Genomic DNA, 21,128 nt, shown 5'->3' with positions numbered 1-21,128 from the left:
GGATGGGGAATCTAATGGGCTTCCGCTCATGCTCCCCCCACTGTAAGGAATATGGGATAGAGAAAGCCTTTGGGGGAAGAGCACCCTCTTCCAGGAAATCCCATAGAGACTCAGTGCTGGAGCGCAGTTTCCCTTGGCTTCCTGGAGGCTTGGCTCAGAGAACTTCCCAGTGGATTGGGCCTCCTTGTCTGGGACAGTGTTTGGGGTGCGGGGGAGGAAGAAGTCCGATGTAGCTCAGGGAAGGCTATCCCAAGAAGTCACTGGGGGAGCTCCATGAAATTAACAGGAAACTATCGCCAGTCATCTGCACTGCGATACCTCACACTATAGCGTTACCTCCTGGACAGTTTTAAAAGAAGAAAAGGCGACCAGGATAATAGAACAGGTGTAATCCAAACCAAGCGGTCTGTTTCTGCTCGGCTGTCCTCCCCACCCCAACCTCAGGCGCCCTTAGACCATTTGCCCATAAATACAACATAAGTTTCGAAGAAGGGGCCAAATTGGGGGAGAGAAGAGGGAGGGGCCGGGCTAGGGAACCTTCATTCTTTCCCCTGTTCCTTGTTCATTTTCTTCATCTTCATCCTTCGATTCTGAAACCAGATTTTGACTTGTCTTTCGCTCAGGTTGAGGAGCCGGGCCACTTCGTGTCTACGGTCCCTCGTGAGGTACATATTGAACAGAAACTCTTTCTCCAGTTCCAAGGTCTGGTACTTCGTGTAGGGGCATCGTTTCTTCCGGGAAGAGCGAGCGTGGAGCCAGTTGGCCGCGGGGTTACCTGGAAGAGAGAGCAGAGGCCCATCAATGCCAATACAGGGTCCCGTGGTTGGCCAACCAACCACCAGCAAGGAGAACTTCGGACCTGGCAGAACATCTGCACCTAGGAAGAGGGTGGAGGTTATAGTGGAAGACCTGCTGGAAACCATACAGTTGCGCAAAGCATGCCCACCAGTATAAGAATGCTCAGGTGTGCAGGTGTTGGGTAAATATTGGGTGAAGAGGACGTAAAAGATAACCTACCCATCTACCTACAGCAGACTGGAGTATGTAAGCCATGCAATTATTTAATGGAAGGAAGGAAGGAAGGAAGGAAGGAAGGAAGGAAGGAAGGAAGGAAGGAAGGAAGGAAGGAAGGAAGGAAGGAAGGAAGGAAGGAAGGAAGGAAGGAAGGAAGGAAGTTTTTAGGAGTTTAGATGTTTTGTGACAAACTTATCCAAGGAAGGAAGAAGTTCAGACCTTTTTGAAAGCGAGGGAGAGATTATTAACAGAAGGGAGAGAAGAAGGAAGGACTAATGTATGCGCCTCTTTTCATAGTAATAATATGAAATTATCCCTATTTCAGAGTCACGTTTTTCAAACGGCTTGCGTCTGTTTCCCGCTTGCATGCACCAACTAATTCATTAAACATCTATGAATAATTTAGCACTCTCTCTTCTGTCTTTTTTTTCTAAATCTTAATATAATATCCACACTGCCACTGAGAAAGCAAATTGTCTGTTGTGGTGAGTTCTGTGTGGTGGGTTCGTTTGCATCAGCGTCCTTGTATCACCGCAAGACATTAACCCGAAGCCAGGGGGAAATTTCCCGGGGTACCAGCCACTTTCCAGAGCAAACCCCTCCAGAACTGCCCGGTGGGCTGTGCTTTCTGCCCCATGATAAATTCAATCCCACAGAGCATTCTAACGGTGCCATCCTAAGAAAACTTTCCCTGGCAAATAAGCCCCACTGAATAGATTTGAGTAGGAGTCTCAGCAGACCTTCTTGCTCTCTGAGAAACAATCCAAACCTGATTCTGGTGGAAAGGTTAGGGGGCAGCCATCCACACCAGGCAGAAGAAAGGCTGCGCTAGGGATGCACTGCCCACTGAACAACACTGCTGATCGTCATAGGACTACTCGGGAGTAAAATGGGGGAAGCGGAGGTTGAGGCTTTGGCAAAGAGAAGCTCGGGGACATTTGCCCGAGACTCTAGCAACAGGTTGAGCTGAGATGTATCGGTTCTTTCTCTTGTACCAAAGGGGAGTCTTCATCAAGGGGCAGAAACGCCGTGAGAAAGGAGAAAGCCAACCCTCCCTGACTTCCTGGGTGCCTTCCGCCATGAAAAGTAGCCCCGCAAAGCTTGGATCCTCCCCAGTAAGGAGGTCCAGCAGAGCACAAGCCATTTCCCTGGGTCTTCAATGGATGACATCCTGCATTCCGGTTTTGGAAACAAAACAAAAACAAAAAAAATCAGCCTGAGCGATTTTCCTGCCTTACAAATCCGAGCCGCCGCTTCTTCCCCAGAAGTGACTGTCTCTAATAGGCGGGATTAAATATTAAAGAAGAGACATGCACTTAATAATTAATACTGCTACCTATCTTTTAATGGCATGTGGAGGGGGGATCTCCACCAACGACCCTCCCCTCTGCCTTTTTTTAAAATTCGTGTTTGTGTGATTTCTTGGCACTTCAAGGAAACATGACGTCTGCCACAGGAAAACAAGTTTATCTTTCATTTCACGCTATTCCCCAAACAGGAAGGGGGGAGAGGAGAGAATAATGTTCCTTTGGCACGCTACTCTTAGGGGGGGGGGGAACCCAAAACATAAACCCGCAGATTTACCAATAAGAAATTCCTACAGGGCGTGGATCGATTCTGAGAAGCGAAACGGCTGGCCGAGGGCGAACCGGAATGAATGCCTCCCACCCCATCTTTTTGGAGGGGGGGGGGAGAAACAGAATTTGTTCTTTCCCTCTTTTTCTTGCCTTTTCTTTTGGCGTTTTTTGCGCCCTCCGACCAAGCCTGCCTTCTAAGCGACCTTCAGCGCCGGTTGGCGTTTCTTGGGCCACTAGAACCGAGCAGTTTTCTAGGGAAAGATTTCGATTACGTCTCCAGTGTGTTTGGGGTGTGTGTGTGTGTGGGGGGGGAGACCTCTTCCAATTCTTCTCCACCGTTCGCCTCGGCCTCTAAGCCAAGCATTTCTGCCCAGCCGCCCCAACACAAAACGCGGCGCTTTGCACCCCCCCGCCGCCCCACACCGTGCGAGAGGGAACCGCGAGGCGGACCGGAATGGCACAAATCAGCCGACGCCTCCTGGATTTTCAGGCGCGCTCTTGCCCGACTGCGATGCTGGATCGGGGTCAGCGCTAAAGAGAGGAGGATAGGTGCGTTTAAGAGAACACGGAGACGCAGAAACACGACTGGGGCTTTCCAAAGTTCAGAGAGGGCTTCTGTCCTGGGGAGTTTGGTGTTTTTTTTTTTTTTCCTGTTTAAGCTGCCAAGTCATTTTTTAAAAAGGCGAAGCTTTCCCCACACACCCACCAAACACCCCCCCGAGATCCTTCTTCTGTTTCCAACCCGGTATACAGGGGGGAAGGTCTCTGCCTGACAACTCCGGATTCTTCAAGGCCATTGGGAAAGGCGCCGGGCACCCTCTTCCCTTCCCTTACAGGGGGAGGCAGCGTATCTTTACATTATATTTCATCGCCCTTCCACATCCCCCCCCCCAAAAAAAATCCCAATCATTTTTACTCGATTCCCCCCCCCGGAAGGGGGAGCAGAAAACCGAACGATCACAGCCGCCACCCGGTCGCGAAACGCACCACACGATTAAGTTTAAGAGTTTGCCAGCCGGTTCCCCCCTAGCAAATAAAAGACCCAATTAAGCTCGTTTGCTTTTTTTACTGTTTTGTTGGGGAAAGGCGGGTGGGGGGAGAGAGAGAGAAGCCTCGGCTCTGAAATATTCATAGCCACGTCGGGCGCATTTCATAAGCAAATGACAATCAACAATCGAGAGGAGAGAGTGACGGAAGGAGAAGGCATCCGAAGGAACCGGGGGGTCCTTCGAGGTAAACAAGGGCACACAGAGACAAAGGCCCCCCCTCCCCGGCTTACTTCTCCACGTGAACTTCTCCCCACCCCTGTTTTGGAAGGGAGAAGCAAACAAAATAAGCACCCCGAACATCTCCTCCACGTCCCCTCCAGCATCCCTTTCCCCCCCAACACGGGCGCATCAACAAACCCACAACAAATCTCCATATTTCCCCGTCGCCCAGCCTGGCACAAAAGAAATTTACTACAGGCAAGTTAGTCACTGGGACTTGTTCAGGTGGCCCCGCACCCCCCCCCCTGCGCATTAGATATTTCATTTCAGCTTTTAAAAAAACATACAACAACAATCTCAACAAACAGAGCAATCTCTTCCATTTCCTCCCCCCCCCCCCAGCCTTGGTTAGCACGGCTGGATTTTGGAAGGGGGGGAAGGGTCTCCTTTTAAGACCTGCAATTTTTTTAAAGCTTCCCTCTCCCATTGTGCCGTTTTACGACACCCCCCCCCTCTCCAGTTTTTTATGCTGTTTACTTCCTCACTTTTTATAACTTACTTTGATCTGGCCTGCTTTTGTCCTCGCTTCCTTCACAAACTTTATTGTCCTCGAAGCTGGGCCTTTGATTGGAAGCGATCCCTTCCCTTCCAGCCGCCGTTTCTAAATGGTACTCCTGTGCCCCCTGCTTACGGATCTCCCCGGGGTGTCCCGGCAGAGGTTCTGTTTTAACTGGTCCCTGCCCGGCTATGTTTTCAGTTCGGGGCACGGGGTCCAGCCAGCTGCGTAGATACCTACTCTCGGAGGTTGGGAGGTTTTGATGCTGGATGTAGGGATGGTAGACCGAAGGAAGGGTGGTAGCTGTGTGTGTCGTCAGAGGCGTCCAGGAAGCGCTGAAAACGGACGATTTGGGCTGGAAACTACAGGAGGGGAACTCGAGGGGCTCAGTGTGGCCGGTCGGCCTGGCGTTTGCATACTGCCCCGACGAGAATTTGGCCGCGGGAGGTTCTTCGCTGTCATGACTTATAATGGAGTCGACATAATAATTGCTAAGAGTTCCAGAAATGGACATTCTTGGACATCATAAGGAGCCGCACGGTTCAATGAAGGGGAAGAAGGGGGATAAAAAAAAGAGAGAGACACACACAGGAGCCAGCGAGCAATAAAATCAAATAATAAAAAAAAAATAAGAGGAGCCGGTCTCGAGCTAGCTGGTTTCTATAGATATGGAAGTATAGAAGGGTGATAGGTGGTGATGGGTGGGTGGGTGGCGGGGGGAAGAGGCGAGCTGTAAAAAAAAAAAAACAGGCGAGACGGCCGGTTAACCCCCTTTTTCCTTCTCCAGCGGCAACTTCCTAGCCAAGAAAAAGTACAGTCGGGACTGCCGGGTTGGGAGCTTCCAGCAAAATGATTGGTCAAACTTTTTTCGTGAGGCTGATAAAGCGTCAGGGCCGACGTAAATCAATCCCGGCGGAGGGGGGGGGGGTTTGCGCCGGGCTGTCAAACCGCCCTCCGCATTCCATATCAAGGATGGATTGTGTTATGTTGAGGCGGTGTGTAGAACCACGTCAGGGGTTCAGAAAGCGCGGAGCGTACAGTGCAAACCGGGGGTGGGGGTGGGGGGTCGGGGAGGGGACGCGGGGGCGGAGGGGATGTGCTGCGGGGTGTGTGTCTGGGGGGGGGTTAATAGATTTCTCTCTCTTCCCTCCCCCCTTCTGAAACATGAAAGAGAAATGCTGAGTTTTGCCCTCTCTTTGGCTCCTGTAATACTCTTCTGGGGAATTCTTGTCCTCCCACCTATTTCTCCTCCTAACACTCTCCCTCCCCCCGCCCCAAATCCATAAACTGCAATTCTAGGCTGGCTTCCCCCCCCCTCCTTCCAAGTTGGCATTTCGCTGAATGTATATTATACAATAAGAAAGTGAACTTTTAAGTTTGCTAGAAGTCCAGGGAATATCTTTCAATGGACGGCTTGTATGGGAGGGGGGGTTTGGGGGGGAATCGTGGATTGTAAACTCTTGGTAGAGGTTTCTGCATAGGACAGTTGCCTCGTTTTGGTGCCATCCTTAAACGTTAATTGTCACAGGTTTGCATATTGAAATGTCTATGCGCGTTCCATATTGAAAGCTAACGCATGCCTATTGTATATGCCTGTCTGTTGGGGTGTTTATTTGCATGTATATTATATATGCTTGCCTGTTATGTATGCATCCATCGCGTTTCCCCAGAACCTTATAACAAGAGTAAATAATTTAAAGACACACCCAGACACGCGTTCATGTAAAAACGTTCCTGTCTCCATAATATACATATGTACGCATAATGTACATATGTACGCATGCATGCATGCATTCTATGTATTGGTATAGATTTGAAGGCACTGTTCTTTTGACTACGGGAGTGCGAGGGTGTGTGTATGTATACATAAATATTTTTACACACTGTGACAGATAGATAGATAGATAGATAGATAGATAGATAGATAGATAGATAGATAGATAGATAGATAGATTCATTCGATGGGCTTCTGGGGCAATATCCCGGTTTGTTTTGAACGCATGGGAAGTGGGGGGAGGACCGGGTTGCCTTTTAGAGATCAACCTCCCCTCTTGCCTCCTTCCCTCCCCGCCATATACACGCACTTTAATTTTACTACCCTTGTAAAATGTCCAATCCGGTACTGATCCTCTTTGTTTCCCTACAGAAGGCGTTAGACTTGAGACGGTTAAATAGTTGAATAAAACTTACATTAGCTTTCTTTGATTTTTATAGCCTTGAATTTACTGCCTGTGGAAAAGGAGGATGTTAAAAAGAGAGAGAGAGAAAGCCAGGGGGGTGTCTCGCACATTTCAGAGCCAGCCTTGCTTCACCTCCTCTTCTTCCGCAGCCTGTATTTTTTTGATCCTCTAGATCCCTTCTAGTTAAGCCGAAGCTTTGGCATTTAAACAGACGGGTCCCGTTCTACGCACTTGCGCCAGAGGAGTCCCACTCAAGGCAACGGCTGTGGAGTGCAATCCCGTTCCTAAAGACGTTTGCATGCCAGTTTGTTCACACTTCTTGCTGGGGAATTTACTTCCAAATAAAGTATATTTAAGGACCCCGGGGTGTGTCCAGTGGAAGTCCAAAGGACTTGGCGCAGTAGCGTGTTTCGGCTTAAGGGCCTTGTGGACCGACGGGTTTGTCTCTGTCAAGGGCTCCACAATGCCCAATCGTAAATTTGTCTTTTCCCCCCCTAACATGGTGGATTCCGTTTTCTTTTGAGCGGAGCAGGAAATGTCCGGCATGGCTTTGCCCAGACTCAGCCCTCGGCTCCCCCAGCGCCATAAAGAGAGACACCCTGTTGGGGGGGGGGGGAACCAACGCGCTGAGGCTGGATTTTTCAGTGCTGATGAAGGAGGAAAGGTACACTCTGACCATTTACGCATGGGAGGTTTTGCCTTGGGTTTGCCGTTCTCTGGATGCACATTTTCCCCATCCACATTCTCAAAACTAAAAAATAAGCCCCCCATGCAGTATTGAGAATTCGGATGGAGGAAATGTGCATCTAGACAGCGGCAAATCCAAGGTAAAACCTCCCATGCATAAATAGCCCCTGTTACCATAAGGAGGGCAGATCGGTACCAAAGGAGCGATTGGACGCATGGATGTAAAGGTGCTCATCTTTACATTTCTTATCATCAAGTAAATAAAGAGCGGCACCACCACCCCAATTGCACTTTTCTTTACGTGTTCTCCTAAGGGAGGAAGATGATACACGTGTCTGTGTTGCATACAAGGGGATTATGTAGGTGTGTAGCAAAACAGATCTGAGATGGATGAAGAAAAATGGATGGGTGCTAGAAAGAAAGAGGCAGAAAGGTGGAAGGAAGGGAGGATGGCTTGATGGAGAGAAATTGTTTCCCCCAGCAAAGATTTAATGATTAAAAGAAACCCTAAGTAAAGGGGGGACAGAAGCGTCCCCACAACACTCACATCAATTTGCTTGGAAGCAATGCCCTCTGATAACCGATGGATGGGTAGATGTTTGAGGCCAGCAAGGCTTACTCCCGAGTAAACGTGCCAAGATTGTAGTGAATGGGACTGAGAAAAGGAAAGAATCCCAAGGTTGGGCCTTTGTATGGGCAGAGAGCGATCTGGTGTGAATACAGAGAGCTACAGAGCAGTCCTGTAGAGAGTCACTTCGGTCTAAACCCATTCATTTCAATGGACCGGAGGCATAGGATTGCACTGAACCAGATAGACAGATAGATTAGTAGACAGACTCTCCTTTTTATTCTGTTGAGGAGTTCAAGCAACATTTGAAACAAAACCTGAAATCTTTCTGTCTTCCATGCCTAGTTTGATAGGCTGTACTGGGACTAGTGGTGGTGGAGGAAATTGGTATACCTGCAAAAATTAGCACACTGTCCAGCTGATTTGAGAGGGAGAGTGACTAGCTAACTTTTCCACTGAAATAAATAGGATTTAAAATTTATCTATTTTGAGAGGGCCATTCTCTTCCTCACCCCCCCCCATATCCCCATATTGCAACCATACAACAACAAATAGTAATTCCAGCATTCTGAATACCAACTTTGGAGTCAGTAGCAGAATTTGTATGAGCTTCAAGGAATCCCAGCTCGACTTGCATTTTGGCCAGCGTTTGGATTTTGACCATCCACCGCTATTACTCTGCCCCCACTTCGTTTATTCCTGGGGCAATCCTTCTTTTAGGAAACCTTGTTAAAACGTGGCTTTATTCCTACCGACTGGTCACGGAGAGAACTGCTCTGCCTAACTGGAAAACAACAACCGCAACAAAACGTCTCCACGATTAGAGAGAATTTCTTTGCCATTAACAAGACCCCTGATGTAATTGAAACTGAAAATCAAGCATGCATTGGGGTTTTATGGTTGGGGTTTTAAAAAAATATATCAACCCGAGGTCTAGAGCATCCCTCTATTCCTTTGGACTGAGTCAAAAGTACGAGAAAACTGATTTAAAGGCGTTGTGGAGAAGGAAAGGCCGGCTGGATATTTTTGGTTGTTGTTCGGAGGGGGGGTGGGTTAAAATTAAGTAGCTATGAAATTTACTGAACATTAATTGAAAGGAAACACCTGTTCGGTGTTTTGCAAGATAAATTGTCCGTGTTTTACCTGTAATAAATATATTCTGGGGGGAATCCTCGGGCACCTCCTATAAATAATTATGAGGCATGTCAGCAGTTGAGTATATAATTTTGCGGAATAGATAAATTCATACCAAAATGACTTCAGGAGAGCAACCCTGAAGCGGAACCCTGGGCTTTCAGGGATTCCCCAGTGAACCTCAACCACACAAGAAGACCTGGAAAACCCATTGACTTTCCCCTCTTTTGGAGTTTTATCCAGGGATATATTAATTTTCATTTCTTCTCCCCTTTTAAAAACGTGCATTACCCTGGATGCCATCACTCACATCCTGTTGTGGGAGACTCAATACCAGGTTCCTGAACCTGGAGGTTTTGTTTGGGAGGAAGTGATCTTTGGTTTGTTTTTTTGTTTTTGGCTTTCTTGCTCAGCTAAGATATACAGTTCCTTAAAGGAACCAGACCGAAGATTTTGATATATATATTTTTTAAATCAAACACAGCCCAAATTATTTGCAAGGAACAAATGAGAAAACTACGACATCCTCAGGCACTACCAACTAAAGTGATTTTAAAGTAAGGCTACACATGTGTAGTGCTCAGTAAAGAGATTTAAAAAGTATTTCAGTCCACCACTCAGTTCTGCTGCTGAAGAACTCGCGGTTTACACCGGCTGAAAGCAACAGGAATCGAGATCCAATTTTTTGAGTTTCCTTTCTCCCTAAACATATCCCATATCGAGGATCAGAGTGTGTTAGACAAGATCTGTTTGGGGAAATTTCAAGATCAGTTCCTTAAATAGTTTTAACTACTCTCGATGTGTCTACAAAAGAAATTGAACGTCTACGGTCAGTGATACAAAAGATTGCCTTACAATTGAATGCCCCAAAGGGAATGGTTCCTTGGATATTGAACCTATACCCTGTTCAGAAATATCATTATTGTTTGTGACCGAGGTGTCCAAACATAAGAGAAACTCACAATAGCCATGTCGCACCTTCATGTAGTTAATGGGGGGTGGGTTAGTTTTTGTTAGTTTGATGTATCCCAAATGTTTTTATTTTTTAAAGGGTGTCGCTTTTCAAAACTAGCAGCGAGGTTTGTTAAGACAAGCTAGCAATAAACCCTCCAACCCTATTTTGATGAACTATAATACCTGAGGTCCAAATCTTGGTTAGCTAATTTCTTACCAGAAACTGTCCCCAGGAAAGGTTGGATTCTTAAAACATTGGAAAGATTCTCTTTACATGAGTCGAGAGATAGATAGATAGATAGATAGATAGATAGATAGATAGATAGATAGATAGATAGATAGATAGATATTATTTGACAAATACCAGTTTTGTTTTCCCAAAATGGCTGAGAGCATCTTACTCCAGAGCAGCATAATTGACTTCTATGCAGAGTAAATTGGGAATGCTAGGGGAGGTGGGAGCCCCTCAAACTGCTACGCCAGGCTCCACGACCAAGTTAGGTCGAAATACTTGGATTTAAGGCCATTTGAAGACTGCAAACAGTACACCACTTAGAAGAACAGCCCAGCTGAAATCGGAGGGGGTTTAAGCCCCGCCGACTCTAATTGAAACATACAAATACCTTTGATTGGAAGTTAAGTCCTTTTGACTACAATGGAATTGACTTCCAAGTAAATGTGCTTGGGTTGCAGTCCCGAAGTCTCCAACAAAATCCATTTACCTTCTGGAGCAGTCCGCCTGGCTAGCGAAAGGCTATTTTGAAGTGGATGGGTGGTGGATTTTAGTGAGCCACTGAAATGACCAGGACCTTTTCGGACAGCGGTGATCATGCCAGAGGGGGTGCATGGAAGCCCCCCCATCAAGGACATTTCTTCCCGGAAAATGGCTCGCAGCCTAACAATGCCCTCCTACGGACGTTTATACCTTCCAAAAAGTTCTCTTTCCCCCACCTAACCTACAGGCTTGAAAGGGCTGTAGTCCAACTGCTGCTAACTGACTTGTGACCTGTTCCAAAATTAGGGGATTCTCAAATCTCCTCCTCTAAGGATTGCTATTGTGCATTTTACAGCTTAAAAACACCTGGGGACACAAACTGATTTACAAACAAGCAGACAAGCGAGGAAACACAATGAAAATGTGTAGCAAACAGATTTTTATAAATTATTCGTTCCCTCCAGTCTGTTCTGGTTTCCGAAAGGAACATTGACCTGGAGGCGAGTGGCGTGGGTGAAAAGCGCTAAAGCCCGAAAAGCTTTATTTTGTTTTAATGTTGTTCTTTCTTTCCTTTCCCTTTTAAAAAGAAATACACCTTTCTCCGTTTCCTGTGCTAGCTCAGGGTTTTGAATGCTACTGTTTTGGCTGTGTGTGTGGGTGCCTTTTTTTTGTAAGAAAGTGGAGAGAGGGAAAGACAGGGAGGGAGGGAGAAAATTCCTTTTCTGAAGGGAAGCAAAACAATTCCCGCATGTGGGGAGTGCCGCAGAGCTGAAACTGGACCTAGAGATGTTTATAATCTTAGCAGTTAATAAAGCGGTGAGAAATCCCTTGTAAAGTTAGAGGCCTCCGTGGGGGAGGGGTGGAGAGAAAAACTAGTCAGGAAAGCCAGGAAAGGGGAAGGGTACAGAAGTTTAATCCGATTTGTTTTGGAATCAGCATTCCACTCCCCAGTTCCCCCCTCCAAAGTGGATTTAAGTTTGCATCCAGTATCTCCAGAGAAGGAGAACAAAAAATATCCACATCCGCATCTGAATGTGCGATACTATGCACATTTATGCAGAAGGTAAGGCCATTTATGCATGGGAGGTTTTGCCTTGGATTCGCTGCTCTCTAGATGCACATTTTTCACATCCAAATTCTTAAAACTCAAAAATAAGCCCCCATGCAGAGTTTTGAAAATTCAGATGGGAAAAATGTGCATCTAGAGAGCGGCAAATCCAAGGCAAAACCTCCCATGCATGAATGGCCTAAGACGAGTATACTGTTCAGTGTTGGCCTCTCCTTAAGTAAGGGCATTTGGCATACTGACTTAAAATGATGTAAATAAGATACATGCAAACTAACCATTTTAAGTATTCAGAGCTTCAGTCTGGCCCTGCTGGTAACAGCATTGCTCCGGAATATATGGCTCGCTGGATTCTAAAAACTGGAAGCTAATCACTATTGCTTATTCAGTGGAGACCAGTAAGACTTACTTGGGAGTAAACGTTCGGATGACTGGGGACAAGGGGCAATCGACCAAATCGAATTTCATCCAGTGTGGAAACTACAATGAAAACCATTTCTGAAATAAGGACAGCAGGGTCTTCTTTGAACTGATACTGACCCAAGGTATCACTCTGCTGAGAATTAGTACTCATTGTGTTTCCAAGGCTGGCTTCTGTGTTTGAATAAGTAAGAAATAGCCAGCGCATACCCGCCCCCTTCGCTGGCACTCAACTCTCATTGATTCAAATTGATCTTTCAGATGGATACAGTTAAATTATTCAGAACCAAAGCAACAGCAGGAAGGTCTCCTGCGAAAGTCCCCTCAAAATGCATGAGAGCTGTCCCTAAGGTTCTTCTGAAGTCGATGACACCTTTCCCAAGTGAATGAGATTTGAAGAAGGGGTACCGGGCGTGTGAAATGTGTATACAGCAATTATTATTGTTCTTAGTAACAGTAGGGCCAGCGACGTTGGTAGTAACCGTGGTAGCATTTGTGATCCAGCCACTTCGATGCGGTTGAATTGAAGACTGCGGTTGACCCAAGCCCTAAGAGAAGTCCACGATCTTACCTCAATCTACTTTGGACATAATGCTTTATCGCTGCCTACCAGTCCATTTGGTATTTGCCAGCTGTATGAAATGAAGGCCAGCCGAGATGACCTGAAGAAGAGTGTAACCTCACCAGTTCACAGTCCGAGAGGGGAGTGAGGGGTGGAGGAGATGGATGAAAACCAGCTTTCCAAGGTAGAGACGTACCAAGGAATCCCCCCCCCAGCATTATTGATAGCTTTATTATGAAAGGAGCTGGAATAACAGTCCCTGAAATGTGAGGGTTGGTGTGTGAGCCCCAAATGGGACCCTCACACGCACAAACACACACAGGTAGCGTTACAGTTAGATTTCTAAAGTGAGATTAAGCCTTGCTCTGAAAAGGTGGGAGGGAGGGGGAGCCGTGTCAGAAAGTCCTTTAAAAAAAAACATGGTGCCACATTTGGGGAAATCATGAAGGTCCTGGATGTGGAGGGACGAAGGAAGCGAAAGGTCGGCCCAAAGAAGACGGAGAGCAGAGAGCAGAGTGAACTTCAGGGGTTGGATTCGCCAAAGTCATTGCTCGGTGTCTTTTACATATGGTGGGCTCGTTGGGGTAGCGGCGGATTATCTCTCCGGCCCAGCCGGGGTGCCTGTTCTATTTTTTATTTTTTTTCCATTTTGCAAACCCACCTTCCCCAACATTTACTGTGCCCTTCGTTTTAGTGGCCAACGTTGCGGAGGCGGCTTCAGGTAAGACTGGTCTTCTCTTTCTTGCTTTGGAAGGGGGAGAAATGAACCAAGTTCCACAAATACAGAGCGAGGCAGAAACAAAGTTGGAACGAAAACACCTCTGGTTCCCCCGCCACCCCATCTCTCCCCCTGCAAGGTTTCCTATAGAATTCGATCCATCTTCTCCCAAACCCTATTTTCAGTTAATCTGGAATGACACGGTATACCCTATTTTAGGAATACCCAAGAGCTCCTGCAAATTATTTCCTCCCCTCATTGCAACCCGGATCCTAAACTTAGTTCGGCGGCAGAGTTTATTCGTGGGAACCGATTTTAAGCCGCAACCCTCCTAAGGACACCCACTTGCAAGCAAGTCCGCCCCCCCCCCATTTGAAATCAGCTGTGTTTTGGGGTTAGTGATTAGAGTCAAGGAATTAAACCTATATAGGTTAAATTGCATTACTCCAGTTTAAGGAGGTGGTGGGTCTCCCTGCGTGTCAGCCTCGCCTGTATTTATTTGTGCATGCGGGAGAAAAGTCGGGGTTTGCTGTTGTTATTCAAATCTGGGTGCCGCATTCCACCATCTATTTATACCTCTAAAGTCCTGCTCGGGCTAATTGGACAGTTCCGGAGTGAATTGTTAATTGCGGCCAATATCCATTCATAGATTTATAGCCCCAATTATGAAGCATGTAGTTCTGGAAGCCAAGCCCGTTGAGGTCCGTGCCGCTTGCTTCCGAGTAATCCCGCTCACAAACCCAGAAGTTAGTCCCTGATTTCTGTCATTTACTCCCCACACCCAGAGAGAGCCCTGCATTCGAGCACGTTTGCGTAAAAGTCAACTCCATCAAAGAAAGAGTGTGGTTGTTGTTTTTTAAAGGAGTAAAATGCCTAGCAGTTAATGCACACGACTTTCCCTACAAATGTGGAGGGCAAATGTGGTTTTTCTTTTTTCCTGAGTCTTTCCTTCCACTCTGGCCGCCCTCTTCCTCTAGCGCTGGAACTCTTGCCAGTTTTCAAGTCGCAGACTTTTGGCACGCTGAGTGGCCTTTTGGCTGAGTATAAATATCAGTTCCACTGCGTTAGAGGAGAGGAAAAGTCGCAACCGAGTGAAGGCCCATATAACATTAGTTTCCCTCTTCTGTAAGGAAACAGTTCACATCAGACAGAGGCAGAGCTTCTCACCCCATTTTAAAGGGTTTTTTTTGGGGGGGGGGTATTGGGTACCTTTCCCATCCTGTGGTGGACTGCAACCACATTCTCAACACCTAGCTCCAGAACAAAAATACTGGGGAAGAAACCCTGCTTATTTAAAATGAACTTACTTCCAAGCATACCCTTTAGAACGGCCTTGTTCCTGAGAACGCGGTTCCCTTTAAATCAATAGGCTTAACTTTCAAGGACACGTGTTGGGGATCATAAGCATGTAAGAATTGCCTTAATGCACCGGAGCAAAGGTCGGTGCGGTGCAACTCGCAGGGGGATCGTTGAGAGGGGACAGTCGCCTCCCCCAGTGTTTCCAGACGACCCGGTGATAATTCCTCAGGAGTGCCTTATATCTCTGGTTAGTAAGGGGCATTAATCGCCAAGAATGCTCTTAAAATGCTCTCGGTTTCTCTTCTCTGCAAAACTGAGTCATCGGTTTATGAACTCAACGTTGGTTATAAGCCCCCCCCCCCCCCACACACACACCTTTGGTCAACCTGTGTACAAATCCTGCTGAAATTCAGGACTGGCAACTCAGTCCTTATGCTTGTCTGACTGAACTTTAAAAATATATACATATTGTAGTCTGCCTTGGGTCTCAGTGAGAAAGTCTGCCTACAAATAAAGTAAGTAAATAAATAAATCATAACACCCTTCTAAGCCCAGAGACTTTGCGGGACTTAAAATGGTTTAATTCTGCTTAGGTGGATACTGAAGTTGGATTTCAATTCCCATGATCGTTGGTGGGGCTTCTTCCAGGGGAAAGGTGTTTCATACAGAGGGCCCGATTCTAGAGTAGTTCTGGGTGAATTTCCTTCCAAGGATGGGGAGCTATGCCAAAGGAAGACACTGAGGCCGCTCCATACAAATCTATTCCACCGCATGTCCACTTCCCTGATGATATCCTGCACTTTCCACAGGTGAAGCTCCAAAGTGCTTTTTGTACCAGGTGTGAATGTGATTAAGAGGGAAAATCGGGGAGCTCAGTTTAGGAGGTCAACCGCACCCGCCTTTTATCCGGCCATCCTAAGGGCAGTCACGCCGTTCGAAGTCCATCGAAGTCAACAGGTTTAGAAGGGTGTGGCTCTGCGTAGGATCGCACCGTTAAAGTGGCAGAAGGCTGCGACGTGATGGTCAATCAGTCTTTCTCACTTGTGTTGCTGTCAATCGATTCAGCGGGAGAGTAAAGGGCTCGAAGTGGCACGGGTGAATTTCGGAAACAACGAAACCCACAGAGAAACTGCAATTTATGTTAATATCATGGGTGAAGATGTCTCTTCCTCACACAAGTCTACTGGGTACTTCGCAAAATGCTTGCTAGATCTTCTCGACACGTTTTATCCTGCTGTTTAAGGTTCAGGGGAACATGTTTCCAACAGGAGAGGTGTTTCCGGGTTTTTCCTCCCAGTTTTTACAATATGTCCTAGGTCCACGACCCAGTTAGACCAAAACCTTTGACTCAATCGAACTCTTCTCACCTGGTTTGGGTCCAAAAGATGGCTGAAACCCAATTCCATTCGCTTAATTATCTGTGTGCTTCCTCCCTACCTGTCCCAGCAACGGGGTCCTTTGAGGACTTCCACCACTTTATCTAAAGTATCTAAAGTATCTAAAAGAAAATGTCACCATTTCTGCATGGGAGAGTTTGCCTTGGATTTGCTTCTCACTAGATGCACATTTCCCCCATCCATATTCTCAAAACTCAAAAATAAGCCCCCGGGCAGAGGTTTGAGAATTCCGGTGGGGGAAATGTGCATCTAGAGAGCGGCAAACCCATGGTAAAACCTCCCATGCATCTGCAGCCTCTCAAGAGTCCTGCTCCAAGATGAAAAATATATAATAAAATACTGTAGTTGGTAGATTAATGTCCTAAATACTTAACCCCTTTCTTGGAAGAGTGATCGTTTACCTGAAATTGGCTGTCAAATAAATGCATTCCTGTCCTTGTCCAAACCTGGAGCCCTACAAGTCTCTTGCAAATCCCCGCTGATGCAAACGGCAGTTGTACAAGAGCACATTCATCTGAACGGAGGTGGCATCGGAAAACTTCCTGAGGGATTGCTCCACTTAGTCGCGCCTCCATTCAGTTGGCTCAGATAGGACTTTCCCCCAACTCGAGAGCCCCCAAAGCACAATCCGAGTCTTGATGGGGCCCGTCTTGCTCCAAAACCCTTTGTCCTGCTCTCAGATTCTGGTTTGGGCATAGCGCTGCAGATGTGCAAGTGGCAAAGGGAAAAGGAGCTTGCCCAGGCGAGGTGCGTACGGGTGACGGGGCATCGGGCAACGCTCATGCAACCGAAGACATAGTAGATATCAAAAGAGACTGCAGACCTGAGCCCTGATCAAATTAAATCCCAGTTTGCGATGGGCTATCATAAAAAATAAGGTGTTGGGGGAGGCGAGATTTGAATTTCTGTTAATACTAGTGTGGGTATTGGAGAACTGGAGTTCAGGAATAAACAAAATCCCTCTAGTAACCATGAAACATCGTAGTAGAGAGGAATGAGATTTTGGCAAGTTAAAAAAAAATTGCCTGTATTGGAGTAATGGAAGTATGGACTTAGTCATATTTGCTGGGGGGGGTGCAGTTGGGGATTTTGGGGGGAGGGAAGTGGAGATTCCAAAGCAAAATTCCCTGTCTTCGGGTCGCTTTTAACGTGCCCGAATTTACTTTGCTCTGTTTCGAATTTGTTTCCAGCGCTCCCCATGAATCATCCTTTGGACTAAGGCGTTTTAAGGAGGGGAGATGTGTCAAGGTATTGAATCTGGCAGTCTGCTACTGTATTATTATTGCCTTAAAAAAAACCGTCCAATACACTTTTGATGTCTTGACCAGTTGGTATTCCAAAAGCAAAATGGTAGATTTGAAAACTGGGAGGTTCTCCCTTCCTCCTCAAGTGTGCGAGTTTTGTTGTATATATATATATATATATTAAAAAATCCATTGTGAAGTTCTCCTGTGCAAGTCAAACTGAAATTAAGGTGCCTTTGAATGCCTTGGCTGAAGAACAGCAGCCGGGTAGGGTTGATGCGTTCCTGCTTGGGGGAATTCCTGCTTGGGGGGGGTCAAATACATCTGGGAGCCATTGCGGGAGCTAGGATGCGGAATTTCAGCGCAATCCTACAAACGCTTTCCTGGGAGTAAGCCACATTAACAAGATCCTGACCTAGACCTGCTTAGGATGGCACTGCTAAGATGGCTTTTTGGAGCGATCTCTTCTTGCGTTCTTAAGAAAACAAAATATTCTCGCTCCATGGGTCTTGAGGAAGGAAATCTTCCTAGGGGCTTAAGTCTCAGACCCATAGTAACTGTGTTTTAAACATAAGTGGATCTAAATATTTCTGCCCTGCCGGAATTCACTGGAAATGCCACAATTTTTTTTTTAGTAATAATAATTATTATTTTGCAAAGTATCAGGCAAATTCCTATAAAAGCCTCTCTAGTAAATCAGTGGGAATATGAACTAGCTGCACCGGAATGGTTCAAAATTGTGTGCAGGCCTGGGGTGGGTGGTGTGTGAGGCTCGGCTTGCCAGCTTAAACACTGCACACTGTCTTGGAAGTTAAGTCTCTTGAGACCCGCTCCAGGAAAAAAAAAAACAGTTATTTACTGTGGAAGAGCAAAAAGCCAAAAAGTCTCCAAGAATCTGAGCCGAGGCGAGCCACTCTCTTTAGTGTAGCTTCTCTGGAGCCAGTACATCTGTAGCCAAGATAGCCTCCCATGGTAGTTCTCCCACTCATGCTGGGCAAAAGGGCTGGACAACCTCCCCATGTCATTTCCAGGAGTCTTGCGCAAGAGCCCTTCTCGCTGTATTGGTGCCTAGGAGCTGGGATGTCTTATTGAATACCCCAACCTAACAAAAGACTCCTATAAAAAAGGGGGGTGCTGATGGCTGGGACACTTCTAAAGCAGCACTTCCGGCTATTGCATGCCAAAGCCACAATAAATGAGCTAGTCCTTTGCGTGCTTCCTGTCTCTATGATGTGGAGAGTCTCCTAAGATTCGGAATACATAATTTTTGCAAAGGGGGTATAGGGGGAGGGACACCAGATGGAACTATAAACTCTGCACGAAAAAAGTCAGACACACCACCTCATCGTCGGTACCCCTACTCAGAAGTAAGTCCATTTCTCAAGTAGGATTGCCAGGCTATAGTATTTTGTTCACATTATGAGAAGACAAGAGTCACTGGAAAAGACAGTCATGCTAGGAAAAGCTGAGGGCAGCAGGAAAACAGGAAGACCCAACAAGAGATGGATTGACTTTATGCAGGAAGCCAGGGCCCTCAATTTGCAAGACCTGAGCAAGGCTGTCAAAGATAGGACATTTTGGACGACTTCAATTCATAGGGTTGCCATGAGTCAGAAGCGACTTGATGGCACTTAACACACACACACAGGATTGCAAACAGTCCTGAAGCGGGGGAGGCATATTCCCTTCATTATTCCCTTAATGTGTGGAAATCGGCTGCTAAAGCTTTTCATGGAGATAAAGAACCTCACCTGGTAAAGCAAGGTCTAATCAAAAGGGCAGGACATTGTATTCTCCAGGCAGTTGGAAACCCTTCTTTCAGGCGAGTGTGTGTTGGAATGCAACACTACTACAGTTTAAAGGAAAGGGCTCTTGTTAAAACAGGATTTCCCTCCAAGCTGGAAGTTCTCCTGCGCAGAAGCAGACGTATTGCTGCAGGAGAACTTCTCACTTGAGTTCTATCCTTACTCTCATTTCTGTCAGCACTTTCTAATCGCTCAAGTAAGTGGTTCCAGGATTCTTGAGCAGGGCATTGCTGGGGAAGGATTTCTTTTACCCCACCCCCTCAATTCACTGGTGTAGGAGAGGGATTTTAATGAATAGGCCCTGATTCCGACTAATAATTCCTTTTTTAAAAATGTGGCTTCATCCGTTGTAAATATAGAGGGTCGAGGTGGGACTTGGTAGCCAGACCCATTTACTGCGCGATTTGCGGTGTGATTTCCGCTGGACTATAAATCCAATAAAGGTCCTTTCTCTCGGCTTCCCCAGGAGCCCGGCATGCAATAAGATTTGTACAGCACTTTCCAGCGCTTAGAATGGCTGTCGACGTAATGAGGAATTATAAGAATTCTCCGCCCCACCCTAAAAGAAAAAAAATCCCCTATACAAATGAGAACCAATCAGCCCAACTAACCCCAGAGTCGAGTCAACTGTAAGTAAATCAGGTAGTTTGATGTTCTTGCGTGTTAAAAACAAAAGGCCCAACAACGTGAAACTACCTAATTCACAAAGCAGTTCTAGTTCACTCCTGCGTGTCACAAAAAAAAGACCCTCAGAGCAGCCATTTTGTCCGGCCCCAGATGTGGTCCCGCAACTTCCTTCCCCCTTCCCTTCGTAGAAAAAGCGTTGCTAGGGAACAAAGGCCACAAAAGGGCCCTTTACAAAGGCCAAATTAAAACACACCCGCACATAACACCGTGCTGTTTCCTCGAAACCACTATTCAAACAATTTCCTCTGCCCAGCATCTCAAACGGATCTGTCCTGCAGGACTTTTGTGTAAAGAGCAGGAGGAGCGCACCAGGGGGAGACAGTAAAAACGCCGTTGACTTTGAAAAACTGCGCCCGGTTTTGGGATCCTAAAGTCGAAAGCAATTGTGTGCGTGAGAGTGCGATCTTTCTCCAAGTTTGTGTGTGTGTGTGTGTGTGTGTGTGTGTTAACTGCCATCAAGTCGCTTCCGACTCATGGCGACCCTATGAATGAAAGTCCTCCAAAATGTCCTATCTTTGACAGCCTTGCTCAGATCTTGCAAATTGAAGGCTGTGGCTTCCTTTATTGAGTCTGTCCATCTCTTGTTGGGTCTTCCTCTTTTCCTGCTGCCCTCAACTTTTCCTAGCATGACTGTCCAAGTTTTTAATGCACCGTTTTTGCAGAGAGGGGAGAGAAGAAAGAAACTGGTCTGGAGGCTTTATTTATGCCCTGACCTGGATAGGCCCGATCTCGTCAGGTCCTGGAAACTAAGCAGGGTTGGCCCTGGTTAGTATTTGGATGGGAGATCCCCAAGGAACACCGGGAGCTTGAGGAGGAGGCAGGCAACACCCACCCACCTCTGAACGTCTCTGGCCTTGAAAACTCTATGGCATTGCTATAAGTCAGCTGTGAGGTGAGGGTACTTTCCACCACCACCACATTTATGGTTGGTTTCCAGTTTTCCCACTCTGACCTGTGAGTGTTTCTAACTATGTGGTGTAGTGGGCCAGTATGGTGTAGTGGTTAAAAGCAGTGGTTTGGAGCGGTGGAGTCTGATCTGGAGAACTGGGTTTGATTCCCCACTCCTCCACACATGAGCTGCAGAGGCTAATCTGGAGAACTGGATTTGTTTCCCCACTCCTACACATGAAGCCAGCAGGGTGACCTTGGGCTAGTCACAGCTCTCTCAGCCCCACCTACCTCACAGGGAAGGAAAGGGAAGGTGATTGTAAGCCAGTTTGATTCTCCCTTAAGTGGTGGAGAAAGTCAGCATATAAAAACCAACTCTTCTTCTTCTTCTATGTAGAAAGAATTGACTCTTGTCCTCAACGGTTTTTGGGATTGGATGGGTACCTGCC

General features: G+C 46.7%; 1 protein-coding gene across 2 annotated transcripts in view; it reads right to left on the bottom strand.

Moving 5' to 3' along the window:
* Nucleotides 1-539: 539 nt before the first annotated feature.
* The window catches only part of HOXB9 (homeobox B9), a 43,053-nt gene continuing 22,464 nt past the window's right edge, over nt 540-21,128 (bottom strand). The window contains exons 1-2 of one of the 2 annotated variants that reach the window (XM_056863961.1): nt 4,359-4,884; nt 540-775 (exon numbers count right to left, since the gene is read on the bottom strand). In XM_056863961.1, the coding sequence (XP_056719939.1) occupies nt 540-775; nt 4,359-4,869 (747 nt within the window). In that variant the 5' untranslated portion in view covers nt 4,870-4,884. Of the gene's footprint in view, nt 776-4,358; nt 4,885-21,128 lie in introns of those variants that run through there. The other variant, XM_056863960.1, reaches the window with a different exon arrangement.

Source organism: Euleptes europaea, chromosome 18 (assembly GCF_029931775.1).
Source record: "Euleptes europaea isolate rEulEur1 chromosome 18, rEulEur1.hap1, whole genome shotgun sequence".
Classification (NCBI taxonomy): domain Eukaryota; kingdom Metazoa; phylum Chordata; class Lepidosauria; order Squamata; family Sphaerodactylidae; genus Euleptes; species Euleptes europaea.
This window is presented reverse-complemented; position numbering and strand designations above follow the sequence as displayed.